The sequence below is a fragment of the Ixodes scapularis genome, unplaced genomic scaffold (genome assembly GCF_016920785.2).
Source record: "Ixodes scapularis isolate PalLabHiFi unplaced genomic scaffold, ASM1692078v2 PGA_scaffold1__304_contigs__length_218370807, whole genome shotgun sequence".
Lineage (NCBI taxonomy): Eukaryota > Metazoa > Arthropoda > Arachnida > Ixodida > Ixodidae > Ixodes > Ixodes scapularis.
In genome coordinates, this window is record NW_024609846.1 from 147,665,727 (window position 1) to 147,680,356 (window position 14,630).

General features: G+C 40.9%; 1 protein-coding gene across 1 annotated transcript in view; it reads left to right on the forward strand.

Annotated features, from left to right (window-relative positions):
• The first annotated feature begins 2,678 nt into the window (after positions 1–2,678).
• The window catches only part of LOC115323890 (neprilysin-1), a 105,777-nt gene continuing 93,825 nt past the window's right edge, over positions 2,679–14,630 (forward strand). The window contains exons 1-3 of the mRNA XM_040214765.1: positions 2,679–2,763; positions 5,725–5,778; positions 9,826–9,969. Coding sequence (XP_040070699.1) covers positions 2,679–2,763; positions 5,725–5,778; positions 9,826–9,969 — 283 coding nt within the window. The remainder of the gene's footprint in view (positions 2,764–5,724; positions 5,779–9,825; positions 9,970–14,630) is intronic.

Below are 14,630 nucleotides of genomic sequence, written 5' to 3' on the forward strand. Positions count from 1 at the left end.
AACTACTCAGAATAGTAGTTAAACTACAGTGACTTGAGGAGAGTAATTGAACTACGTACAAGTCTGATGAAGACACTTACATTGGGTGATTCGATACGTTAACTCAATTCAATGCGCTACTGTCGCATTCATGTAATCCACGCCGATGGGGAGCTGACAAAATGAAAGGTCTTGTCCCAGGATCTGGGGCGACCGGTGGTCAATGGGCTAGTTTCCTAATTTTTAGTGGAACATGCCGAACAATTTGAGAGGTCAGAGATACCGTCGGCTCGTTGTTTGTGTAAACCGAATACTACGATTGTATTTAGGATTTATCACAGCTTTCCTCCTTATTTTTACATGACTGTTTATGCTCCAAGTTATTTAAATGGTGCTGCCTATTGTACTAAGGATAGCTGAAATAAAAAAGGCTCTATTAAAAAAGAAAAACGGGGATAGCCTTGTTCTCAAGAACCACGTACCACCAAAAACAATGTTTTATTTTTGTTTTTGTGTGTGTGGAGGGGGGAGGGGAAGAAGACCGCGCCTTTAGAGTTTGAAAATTGCATATAAGCAGGGGGGTTGCAAGGGACTCGGAGTTCAAACTATCAACATTTTTATTTACTGATTTGTTTTAGAAATGGCATAACTAATGCGGTCTCCGCAGATGAGGTATGGTGCCAGGTAGACATCATATAGGTTACTAAGCGCCCCAAAAAAAGTAGGATAATAAACTCAAATGTATTCATTATTACTTTTAATTAATAAAAATAAACATACTGTTCGCAGTAGAAACTGGCTAAGCGTTATTGAAAATAAAGCAAGTACATTAAAAACAAATTTGGGTCGAGTAGGAAGCCTGGTGGTGTGCCAAGTTTATCACTTGCAACGGGCAGAATTCTAAAGTGCGAAAACACGGGTAAGAGAAGAGGAAACCGCGCGACCGTGATTTCGCACTGCTAGACTTGCGCCCGTTCCACGAGTTGTAAATTTAGCGCACCAATGAACTTACCGCGCTCCACAAATCTTTCTCAAACTTAGCGGTTTTCGAGGACTTTCCGAAAGCTTCTAAATTGAATCCTATGTTTATTTTAACTAATTACAACGTTAAAAACACATTCTAATTAATATTGACTTATCGTGGGAATTCGCTTCTTAGCTCATGTCTTTCTTGCCGTATATAACTTCCCTGCATATACAGAATTGACACATCTTTCAGGGCTTTTTGCTTTAACAAATTTGTAATGCCTAACAACACACCCTATTTATGAGGCTCGTGAACAATCGTGAGTGGCGAATAGATTTTCATATTTTATAACTGAGTTGCCCAGAACAATTTATAGTCAACGAGTCGCTGTTCGATATATGTTTATATCATTGATTAAAATGGAAATATTTATCCTTGAACGGGACAAATTCTAGAGGCGAATGTCGATTTAAAGTTAAAGGGTAACTTCCTTCCAGGTACCCATCAGCACTCTAGCATTAATTTTTCACAATTATTTCCAAATAAAAAGACGTGATTTAGGACCACTTACATGGTTCCAAAATATACCCACCCCCTCCCCCCCAAGATATAAAAGAGCAAAGAGAACCGAACGTAACCATTTCCGAAAAACTGTTAAGATATGTTTTGGGGCAGTGGTTGTCAATTTCAGCTGCACGTTTGAAGCTTGGGACCTTTAATGAATATTAAACCTTACGTTTTATACTTAAAGTTATCGATGAGATTACCTGTAATACAAAATACTACCATGAAAAGTTAAAGAGAAACCGAATAATCATGGTCAATGTAAGAATTCTTATGTGCGCCGTCAGAAATTGACGATTTTAACTTACGGCGTGATTCCTATGGCGGGATATTTATTTAAACGGACCGCATACATCGGTCTTCTAACAAATCGCGGTGTAACTAGTCGCAGTAGTGTGACCATGTATGTCACATGTTTACAATAAAAATGATAAGAATGATTAAACAAAGTCAAAAATAATATATTCAGTATTTTCTTGAGGAACAAAAACCTACTCGCCTGAAAACTTCAGGACATAGTGATCATGGTGGCATTTATTTTTTGAAAAATATCAGAAACGAAATGAATGCCACTGTTACTTCACTTGTCATGCACTCGCTTTCCTACGTTCTCCTTAACTTTTTATGCATAAGACAAGCGTGTAGGAAGCTTTTTCTTAAAATCAGGCGAGCTTTAAATTTAATGCTTTCAAATAATGAAATCGCTACCAAAGTGCACGTGTATTACTCGTATTACTCACATGTATTACTCGTATAAATTAGGGCGATAGATTCAGGAACAGAGTTCGCTGTGTCTTAAAGGTCCATCGTGCCATTGAAATAAAGGCTGCAATTAAAAAAGTTTCGGGAATATTATCGTAAATTAGGAGGAATGTGGATCAACCTTCCGGTAGCAGTTACAAGCATTCCTGTTCCCTTGGTTTTTTCACGCCCTTCGTTACGCTTTCATAATTTTCATTCTCATACTTAAAAAAAAGGATGGCGTCACGAAGTTTCCTCACAAGGTACACCTCAGAAAACATTGAAGTGTGCCTTAATATTACACGTTTATTTTGCACATTCAAACTTTTTTCCAGAGAGGCCTTTGAACCTGATTTTTAGAGACATATAAGTTTTCTAATATTTTGCAAAAAAATATATTTTTTTTTTAGTTTTCAAGACAATAAAAATGCAAAAGTGGATATCAAGTATTGCATTGCTCTTGCTTTTAAATGCGACATCTGTATGGCAAGCAGAAGCCGAAACATATAAAGGTAAGTTATTTTACACAAATGTGACCTAATGCCGTAAGGTTAGTAAGTCGTCGCGTCTAATTGCTTGCGTTCTAAACTATTTGGCAGTTAACTGGTGTGTATAGTCGAACCAAAATTTGACTTTTAGGCATAAGAAAGAAGTGGGCTGAGAGACGTCAAACAGGAGAATATGTTTATTCGTCGCTGAATTGTTCACTTGAGGCATAAGTATAATAGCGTTCACAGAAGCTAACTAAATTTAGAGGAATGTGCACTTTCCTCCTTTGATTCCTCATATTGAATTTTTTGTAGGAATTACGGAAAGAAAAACTGGAACAGTAGATTGAAATAAAGAAAAGAAAACTTTGTGTTGTGATATTAAGCGATGAAACGGTTCCTTTTAAAGACAAGGTTAGACATCATTGCAGATATTTTAGTGAACACTGTAATTACAAAAACACGATTATAAAATGGTTTGCATTCAGCGAGTCAAGCGTTTTTTTTTTGTCAGCTCTGCCAAGGCATCAATTCATTTCTTAGGCGAAACGTCACTCTGTGGCATTGTCTCTTCATGTAGTGGCAGTTTACAGTACTATTGGAGAGCTATTAATTCATTTGATGCGAAAAAACGAGGTACAAATTTTACACTTTTTGTTATGGCTTTTTTTAAGAAGGACTTTCGTATTAGTATTAGCATGGGTTCTTTATTTCACAACGTCGGTCGCCTCAAGGTATAATTTATGCAGCAGGTCCAAGGAAAACGTTTCATAAGCTCTGTCACTGAACCGAGAAAAAAAATAGCGCATTTGTATTGCATTGAAAATTATAAAATGATTCAGCAATGTCATAGCTTTAAACTTAACTTTTATATTGAACTAGCACTTCCGCCGCTCAATTATAAAACAAAAATTGTCCACCAAACAAAGATGTTTAAGCTGAACTGATCGTTTCATACAAACCAAAGTCCGTAAATTTAACCAAGTTTTTCCTACAAACTGAAGTGCTTTAGCTTAATTGAAGCCTTCACGAACTTCGATGCCTAAGCCGAGTTAGAGTTTTAATATAAGGGGGGGGGGGGGGTGCCTTCATTGGATTGAGGCATTCCCACAAACTGAAACTTTCGTCGAATTAACCCAGTAGTCATAGTAAAAAAAAAAGCTTATGCGCATTCAACCTTTCCCAAAAAACAACTACGAAACATGTTCAGCCAAACTTAATATTAAAAAAAGGGACCTCTGGGTTGAGTGAAGGCTTCCCTCAACTTAAAGGGGCCCTCCAACAGTATTTGAGCGTCGACTTTTTTTTGCGGTTTCTACACGCTAGTGGTCCCGGAAACCCAGTGGACAACGAAAGAGTTTGAAAATATTAGCGCGTCGTATTTTAATTTGACAACTCAGAAACACGTCCTCCGACGGTGGCGCCTTGAGGTGCCGAATGCGCGCGCATAACGGCGCTCCCTTTCACTATACGTCACATTCTCTGGGTTTCGTGATTGGCGAGGGCCGTCCCAGGAATTTTGAAGCGAAATAAAGTATATCACACGTTAACCGTCATTATTTCTCTAACAAGTCATTTTTATAGAGCTAATAAAGTTGCAAAGTAAAGTTCAAAAAGGGCGAAAACAACGCCTTGTCGCTCATGCGCGTCTCCCAGCGGCGTCCGCGACGTACCATCGCGAGCAGACGACAAGTGATCCGTGCACACAACGCGCATCGTATTTTCACTTGTGCGGCCCCGGTCCCGGTCAAATAAAAGCAGTATGAGGAGCCAGGGGAATCCTTATTTTCTTTTAGTGCTGTGACAGACTTTTCACTGTTCGAGTGAAGTGCGGCGACGGGACCGGTGCCCAACGGGACCGCTCACCAGTTTCTCCCTCCTACTCGCCGAGGTGGCTCCGGTGGCGGAGTTGCGGGAGACAAGTGTTCCGCGGCTGTCGAAGCGGACTGAGGCAGAGACGCGGCGCTTGCGTGGAGTGTCCTCGTACGGCGCGACACCCACATCCGCACTAAAAATCCGATAAGCCCGGTAAATTCATCGATGATGGCAACCCGATCGCAAAGCTACGATAGTTGCAGCTAGGCCTAATGGCCGACGAGCCGACCGGGCCGACCGGGCCGAAGGGCTATCAACCAAACTCGCGTCCAATTGGCCAACCGCTTTGCTCCAATCGCTAAACTGTTTCATTTTACGTCATGAAGCGCTATGTTTTGCTTATTTAAAGTTATTTTCTGCAATATTTATTTTGCTAATAACTCACAAAATATTGCGAATTTGTGTAATATTTTTTTTCCTCGGTGTTCCTGCTTTCATGGAGCTCCGTTTCAGCGCGAACTTCAAACCGGTCAAAAAATTGTTGGTGGGCCCCTTTAAGATTTTATTCAAAATCAGGTGAGATTTATAATAAAGCGCTCAAAAATTCCAAGGGAAAACATATGGGAAGTGTTTTTGAGTCATTTACGCACTTAACTGCGCATGTGCACTGCTCGGATCATGTCGACGTCAAACCAAATATCATAAATGCATCTGCGTAGAAAAGTTGTTTTCGAGTTGCAAAGGACGTGCCACCATTTCTTGTGCACATACGTAAGCGAATTTTTTTCCAAAGAGCCTTGAGTGATCCAGCTATTAAGATAAACCACTGATGATTCCTCTAACTAAATACGCATGAAACTGAATAACAAGATGGCAGAGTCTATCAGCGCTTTATTTTAATTGAATATGCGGGGCCGTTGTCTTGTTGATTTAATTAGAAGAATGTAATTAAACAGGGCTACGAATGTGTTTCACACAAATGGTTATCAAGTATATCTGAAAACGTTTGCTTGGTATTCCAACGCAAGCTCCAATATAATGTTCTAATTGTTTCAGTTCTTTAAACGCTAGATTATCTTTCGTGGCCCTAGTTCGGGCGTGATATTTGCATAAAGTACTATGCATATTTATTGAGTGTTCCAAGTATACATTGTATTTTGTTCATTACAGAAAAACGTTGTTCAGAACGAAAAGCATGTTATAACGATGTTTGCTGGAAAAGAGGTAACAATCATATTTTTTTAGGTTCAGCGAAATCTCCTTCGTTTAACCATACGCATTCCTAGTATTTCATAACTGACGTTTCAAGTACAGTATTTGGGGTTACTTCTATCACTACTCATTCTGATTTATTGGTGGTTTATTGACCACGCTGTCTGTATAGTAGGGGAAAGACAAAAAGACGCCATGACCAAGAATGAGCGGAATGAGATGCGTCAAAAAGATATGTCGAGGGTTTTTTTTTTATTGCAAAAGGTTTGCAGTACAAACCGCTAACATGATTGCTATACATCAACATAAGAACGCACTTCACTTTTTCACTCTTCCCCAAAATAGTTGCATTCTACGATTTATGCTGCTATTTTCTTACCGATTAAAAGCGTGATTGCGTGTTAAGTTATCGCATGTGATGATACGTTCTTTCATATATGTTCGAAATTGGGAAACATTTAGGCTGCTTTTTGTTTTGGAAGCCTGAAAATTATTAAATGTTTTCCAGTCCTGAGAACTTTTAGCTTTCGATGCAAACAATCCCTTGTTAAAGAAATGCCGTACTGGAGGAGTGGAAAATCAATATAATTTCTTAAAGTCAATGTCCATGCTTAATTTTATTAAAATGCTAGTTGTGTAAGCCCGCTGATAACATAAGTATACAAATGTTATATACGTAAGTAAATATACCTATAGACAGTGACCGATACGGTACCTATTTCATTTGTTCGAGATGTGAAATTTGGACACAATATTTTTTTACTTTTCGGTAAAACACTTGAAATAATAGCGTACAAACAAAAAAAGCTTTCCTAGCCTGGACAATTCTTGGAAGTCATGTGTCAAAGAATAATAAAGCCGGCATATTTTGTAATCTGTCATTAATTGCCTAATATCCACTATTTATTAGAATGGGTACTGGCCTCAGCTCACAAATTTCAGATACAAATATGTTGCCCGTCGTCAAAAAATGCCATTGTTGTTCTTAAAATTCAAGAAACAAAATTATGTTTTGTATTGTTCTTTGGTGGTGTTGGGCTGTCTAGAGTCTGCCATACCAAAACCAACGAATACAAAATCGCCAAAATCTGCTTGCCCGAGGAAATAGCAAAGTGCAGAACACATCTTCTAAGACCACTAAATAGATTGGCTGAAAATGACTCGCTGCCGGCGCCCTCCGCGGAAGCCAACGTCACTTCCGGAGGACTTCCGCAGCTCCATTAAAGTCTAGTTATGGTATCTGCTTTTCGCACATTTAATTTTTGACAGAAAATAGCGCAGACCAGCATTTAGCCTTTTTCATTTTAAAAACAGCTAAGGTAAATTTTGATCACGACTAACTAAATATTATGATTGTTATGTGCGAGACAAAGCTAATATTAAAAAAAAAATACATAATTAGTTTATTGTACACAATTTACTTCCGAATTATCAACATAACCTGACGTCCGCCGTGGTCGATAATCTTAATTTAAAAAAAAATTATTATATCAAGTTACTTTTTAAAGATTTTTCTCATTCATTCGTGAATCACCCTGTAATAAAGAGTGTTTTATTTTTATTATTTATTGGTAAAAGGTGCATAACAAAGAAGAGGCCACTCACGGGAGGAGATGAGATGGCGATTACGTCAACTAGGGAAGCTGTTATTAAAAGTATGTTTTAAAACAATTGCATCACAAATTGCAGCATTTGGAGCCGAAAAGTGGTTCCAGTCAGATATGTTCAAGCTGTAAGTGAGATGCCGAGTGTTTGAGCGTTAACATTTGCTAAGCCAACCTTATAAATGCAATTACGAGGCGCGGAGTGGTGAGATGGTACAATGATGAATTTCTGGCTGAGGAATAGTTTATGGTAATAAAAATTGTAGAATGCACTCAGACAAGCATTTTTACAGCCGAAAGTCAAATCAGGTAATGATTGGTATTGGTATTGGTATTTATTGCGTACCCAAAACACCGTGAAGGATTTGATATTTGTGCACAAAAAAGTCACAATGAGTTGAACATGCAAAGACGTGAAATACTGGAGGGAAACATCAGTGACAATAAAACAAATTACAGACAACTCGGTATTCAAAGTAAAATAAGGCATGGAAAAGAAATCATGCTGCACAAGGCTATTAGAAAAAATTTAATTCTATGCATTGGTGACCCTTCAATCTGCTTATCAGGATAAAACGTATCGCCGAGTCGCGTATGTTTAGCTGGCACACGTAAGCGTGAACTACCCAGAAGATCGGGCACATCAAAAGGACCTTGGATGAGTTTCTGTAAAAACACCACATCTCGGCGATGCCTGCTGTCAATTAGGGTTCTAGGTTTAAAACTTTAACAAGAAAATTGTAGTCGAAATAAAGTCCCCTGTTAAAATGCCTATCGTAGACCATGCGTATCAGACGCTTTTGTACCATTTCAATGCGCCTGCAGTCGCTATGTGATATAAAGTTCCACACAACCGACGCAAAATCAAGTCATGGCCTAACCAACACCAAATAAACGTAATGAAGTATCAGGTGTCTGGAAGTGTCGAGTCAAACGTGAGATCATCCCGAGCAAGATAAGATAAGGTAGCTTTCACGTCATCTGCACTAGCCGTACGAGGACAATTAGTCAGGATGAAGCTGTGTGCTCAGTCTTGAATGGCTTCCAATGTTGCGGTCAGACTTTGATGATCGGGATCCCATACTGATAATGGCAATTGTTTTACTAATTTTACCATTGACTAAACGTTATTAGAAAATAAGCACCGAAAACAAAACAAAAATCCTTAGGCTTAAGGCAACCAACAGGTCGCGAGTGATAACTAGCACGTGAAGTACCTAAACTTCACTAATTAACTGTCGAAACATCCATTTGAGCTGGCATGTGACAATTTGAGAAGTGTTGCCAGTCATTAAAGAATGCCGAAAGTGTAATAATTCGGATACAAATAACTAAACACTGATCCGGGCTGTTGACGAATTTAATTGGCGAGGACAAAAATACTAAATATAGACGTGAGAGAGTGATCTCAGCCTCCGCAGCGGGGACGGGAGGCCAGTCATCGCGAGCCGATCGAACACCGCCTAGAAGACAAGGCCGTAGTGCTAACATTTTTACGTCACAGGTGAAGGCCGACCTTCGACACAGATTGGAAACGAGTGCTGCGCCAGTGCTCAGCTTCGAATCAAGTTTGAGCCGAACGCTGACGAAATCGTCCTGTCCAGTCTTTGGCCAGCGTTGGACTTCGCTGGTGACGCCATCTTATACAGGACTACGGCTTTGTTATCTAGGAGGTGTCGGGCAATCTCAAAACGCCGTCAAAACGTAAGTCTCTAGATAAGAGCTTCCTACCGGTAGCGACATTCTTTGAAGCGCCGACTGCGTGACAGGGCAGGTTTTAGGAAGCGAATGGCGGCGCACAGTAGGGGTTTGAACTGAATTCCGCCATTTTGTTCCAGCAGAATGTGCTTTGTTATTTCTATTGGTTTGCGTTACTTGTAAAAGAACTATGAAGGGACTTTAGCGAAAACAAGGGTCACGTTGTCGTAGGAAAGGTGCGCAACACTCCGACCTGTTCTCAGGTGCCAAGCTTCGGGCGATTTATATCATTTGTTTTGTATGGCAGACTCCCGACCACCCAGCCATCCATTGAAGACCGCGTGGTAGGATTTCGTTTTCTGAATAATAACGCTTGTGGTAGCATGTTTAGACAACAGGAAACAACTCTACAACTGGAATGTGTTAGATGAGGCGAATACGTTAAACGTTAAATAGGGGAGATTAGGATAACATTTCTAATTATCAGTTTTTATTTGTTCTTTGACGTGCCCTCTGGACGACACTGTTACCCAGAGGAAATTGTTTATACTCCATGAAATGTTCATTTATGTTGTTTTTAGTATGATAAATCACCATGCATATAAAAATAAGATGAAAAATCATATACAGCCGCACGGATATCTTAAATACTGATATACCCGTACCCCTTTACGCGCGCGTACAAGCGGAGATACGTACACATGACAACACCGGTATGCACACGCAAATGCTTGACCCAACCAAACTTTAATTTCAGCTAACATGCTTCTATTTTCAAGAAGTGAGGTCGTTGGTTCATGTCACAATTTCTACCATACTATGTGTTATGGTTGGGTAAGAATGAAGAAAACTCTCGGGCTAATTGAAAATCCTGAGACGCAGCTTCAGCTCGATCTACACGGTGAGAATATTCCTGTACAGTTATTGATATTTTCACGAATAAGAAAAGGCATAGCGAATTGCTGGGAAATTGTGTTGCACGAGAACGTCCGGCGTCTTCGCTTTCGGCGCTCTTCACCGGTTAGTTTGTCGACTGGCATAACGCATGTCATGTACACTCAATAGCAATTCCTGGAATGGAAATACCGGCGCAAACCCGGGTTAACAAAAAACAAAAAGAAAAAGAAAAACTGTGACCGGGTGTTAAATTACCATCTGCCGGACTCAGAACGAATGGTTTGCAAGGCGTTCCCCCCAAATAGCACCCCAACTCATGGCGATTTGTCGTGAAACTCTGGAAAGGTAATCGTTTCACAATCTAAATGGTCTTGGGTAAATTCCCGCCATGCACAAACGTTTTCTGACTGCCATGCCCCTTCTCCCCCGCTCAAACCCAATCAGCGTGGAGCCTCGCGGTCACACATTTATCCGGGCTTCACTTTTGGACTTCAGTAGCCAAAGAACGTTTTACGTGTAAATTACAAAATACGCGTTATCTGCCTTAATGGACAATAATCAGAAAATTACGAAATGCGAAAACTTTACTGTTCTTTTTAACTGAGGGTAAGCAATACTGCGATTTCTAGCTCATCAGAAAGTTATCGACGTCCAAACTGTGAATAGAAGACATTGGAGGAATATACAAGGTGAGTCAAAGGGATTTATTTGCTGTTTGAAGGGACGGCATAAATGTATTCCTAAATGTATCAAGCAAATAGTTTCCACAGAGGTGGCTGACAAATGGACATTAAGGGCATAAAATTATCACTGAAATAACTTATCTGAGTAAAACGCTAGAAATCAAAAACTTGAAATCCCTACCCACAGCGGTTATGTGCTTATCAAAGGCGTGTGATTGGCGCAGCAGTTGACAGATGTCAGGAGTGCTCTCCACGTTGACAGGTGGGGATCGGCCGTGAAGGCTCCGAGTACTGCATTTTTCAGCGCCAGCTTCGGTGATGACACCAATTTTGTCGGTGACTTGTTTTGAAAGGTTGGAGAGCCCGGAGGTTGCTGCCGAAACTCCGCCCGAAAACGTCGTCGGACCACTTCCGTCAGCTTGGTCTCTCCGCATCAGAGAGTAACCTTAACTATAGTCGGATGCAACCTGAGAACAATCTTTTAGCTCCACCCACAAGCTCATTGCGCCCATCTGAAGTGCCTCCGCCGTCGAGAAAGTAGTTCGCTAGCAACGTTGCTTTTTCTGCCTCCAGGAAACGTGTCTTAAACTACTACAATATTTATTTAATTCATTCAGGACATTTAAATTAGTTAGAATACGTTTTTGTCAACGAAATAGCTGTTTAGTAAAGAAAAAAAGTCATGTCCAATGTACTGTCTTCCCAATTCATTTTCTGTCCAAGATACTGTCTAACATACCGTCTAACATACCTCTCAGCAGTGCTAAGCCTCGCGCCCGCTTCGAAATTTTCGTCGGCGATAGCGTCACTGGATTCTCACGTTGTCGCGCAAAAACTGCTGCAAACGCAAGCCGATACCATTAAATTTCGTGGCATAACCTCGGGCACGTAAAACACGGCGCAAAAGAGCAGAATAATTGTCATGAGAAACTAGCGTCGCGTTGCTGAGGCCAGCAGCCATGTTGAGCTTTTTTTTTTTTTTGTCAAAAGGATCGCGATTGGTCCACGGAATCGTGACGTCATGAAAACAATTGGCTGGCGTTTCTCGGCGTAGGATTACATTTTCCTCTGAGAGGCATTTCCGGCTTTTTCTTAGCTTGCAACCGACTATAGCTCGTTGGGAGCTAAGCGCACCATGAACATGACTGGACCCCAAAACAGCATGGATAGAAGTAGCATATAAGAAAAAAGACGCGGTAGTAAGCACAGAGTTCAAAGCAGACGACGACATGTAACCGAAACTAATTGTCAAAAAAAGAGAGGTGACGTCTGGTTTTACCTTAATTTTTTTTTTATGCTTCATTAATATATTACAATAATCATGGAAAAAGAAAATCGCATCGATTCTGCCTCAGAAATGCTGCCTGCTATTTTCGAGGTTGAATGAAGCGCCCGTCATGGCCGCCTAAGAACTTACGTGCTGCCGCGCCAATCAGATGTTTTTTTTATTAGCAGACGGCCGCCTTACGCTTATGGCCTGAATGTCCAACGAGACTGAATGTCCAACGAGCCTGAATGTCCAATCGGTCACGTGACAGGCGAGACGGAATGTACAACGAGACGAAAGATCCAATCGAGACGGAATGTCCATCGAGTCTAAATGTCCAAAGAGACGAAAGGTCCAATCGAGACGGAATGTCCAACGTGCCTGAATATCCATCGAGACGAAAGATCCAACCGAGACGGAATGTCCAACGAGCCTGAATGTCCAACGAGTCTGAATATCCAACGGATATAGAATGAACCTTGTAAAGAATTTAGAAGACATTTCTTTGTTGAATTGTAGGATTACTGATAGTTACGGCGGTGAAAAATGCGTTCGATGAAATGGGGAACCGGACATTTCGGTGCGGAGATGTCGGTACGCGATCATTTCGGTATGTGATCGCTTCAGCACCGGGCTTTTCAGTACCGGGATTTTTGATGCACGGCTATTTTGGTATGCCGCTGAGCTTGTCTCAATGATGTTGCCTCTGTGAAGTCCCCAAAATGAAATTAAAATTATGCTCGTATATTTTGTAGACTTCATAAAATCCCAAAAACAATTAATTTATTGTTCGTTTTATATATCTAGATATAAAGATGATTTCTATATTTAAAAAAAAAGACGTTTAAAAGGTCACACATGCCACAAGATCAAAGACCGAACTCGTTGACCATTGACAACCTGTCACGCGTTTGATTTTAGAAGGTCGTACCTCTGGAGCGGAAACAAATGTGGGACCCACGAGCGTCCTCAGCCACCGTTTTTTCCGTATTGTACGAGTTGCTGATTTTTCTTATTCGTGTTCCTAGTCCCGCAAAGATGATGTCCCTCGCATGGGAGAAAAGCGCCTGATTGAATTTTTAGTATTATAATTATTATTAGGTGAAGTCGGTGTAGTATGTGTAATTACTCTAAATTGTAGGTTTTGTTTTCTTCTTTTTTACAGAACGAACGTGAAAGTTTTAGACATTTCTGATTAGACTTCTCGGTCCCCAGACCGAGAAGTCTAATCAGCGTTCCTTCCATTAAGCCGATACAACGTTCCTTCCATTAAGCCTTTGTGCAGCTAATCTCCTCAATTGGTGATTGTGCGGAGGATTCGGCACATTGACGCTTATCGCGACGATTAGTTTCGCATGCTTCGGCCACCAAAGCGATTGCTGTCGCATTGAACCATGTATTAAGCAACAAGTAGGTAATATTAATAATTATTACAATACTTTTTTGGGTTGGCTGCCATCGTTTCTGCCTTTCCTGGTCACGTGGTATGCAGCAATCGCACCGATACGCGCCCAGGTAGCATACCAAGGCTGCGATCGGATTTCAACTGGTTCTATCTCTGTCACAGAGCCGCTGCGACAGTGCGACCGTTATTTATTCATATGCGTACATTACAAGTGCACATATGACCACTGCATCAGGAGGTCAGCCCCTCGCTCGGTCTTCCCAAAATCCATAATGCTAGAGTTGCGAGTGAACGTATAGACATTTTCCACGGGGGCGCCGCCATCTTGATTTGTCGTCACTTCCAGTATGGGCGACGACAAAATAGTAAAACGTTTCAACCTGTAACCAGTAAAAAAATAGAGGGGAGCCAAAACGAGAATGTGTGACGGTTACGCTTATATCCCAAATGTCTTCTATTGGCGTGGCGACGGCAAAACAATGTTTTCGCCCATACTGGAAGTGACGACATTTCAAGATGGCGGCGCCCTTGTGGAAAAGGTCTATACTCACGAAGAACCCGACATTTATCATCTTGAATAACCCGGGTACGATTCACAATCGGACCCTTGCCAATTCTGAGAGCTGCATTTGTCATCCTCTCTTTTTTTAAAAGAAGGTCTAACTGTTGACCATCACTGTCACCGGCAATCTACACACCCAACACTAATCAACTCTTTTCGACAATTTGACAAACGCGGACTTTTGCCCCATTCTTCGAATCGGGACGAATTGTCCTTCTTCCAGTTGTCCAGAGACCAATGGAATTTTTACGAAGTGACCGGATTCGTTGTGCAATACGCTTCCCCTACAAGAATAGAAAGCCACGTGGAACGATCTATTGTTATATTCACACATGATGCAGGCTATTAGTACATCCTGGTGTGAACCTTCTGCTGCACGCCGAGATAGATGCGTTCGCGTCCTTTATCAGCAGTCAAGCTCCCACCTACCAAGACGTCACGAACTACCTCGACAGAATGGCGAGTTTTGGAGTGCTTCCAGAAGGCAGTTAAATTGCACTGGCTTCTGAAAACCACTGTGCATGTCACATGCAAAAAAAAGGAAAAAAAAGTTGCGTACTGTGTGATACTAGTATTATCGTTCTACTCACTGACATACAAACCTATTGGTAGAGAATGGATGCGTATGTAAACTACTGACGACTAAAGTGTACAGTGAGTAGTTGTCTGTTCAAACGAACAAAAATAAAAAATTCTCAAATTCACAAAATTATTCCGCATTTACTCAGGAATTGTCGGGTCACACCAG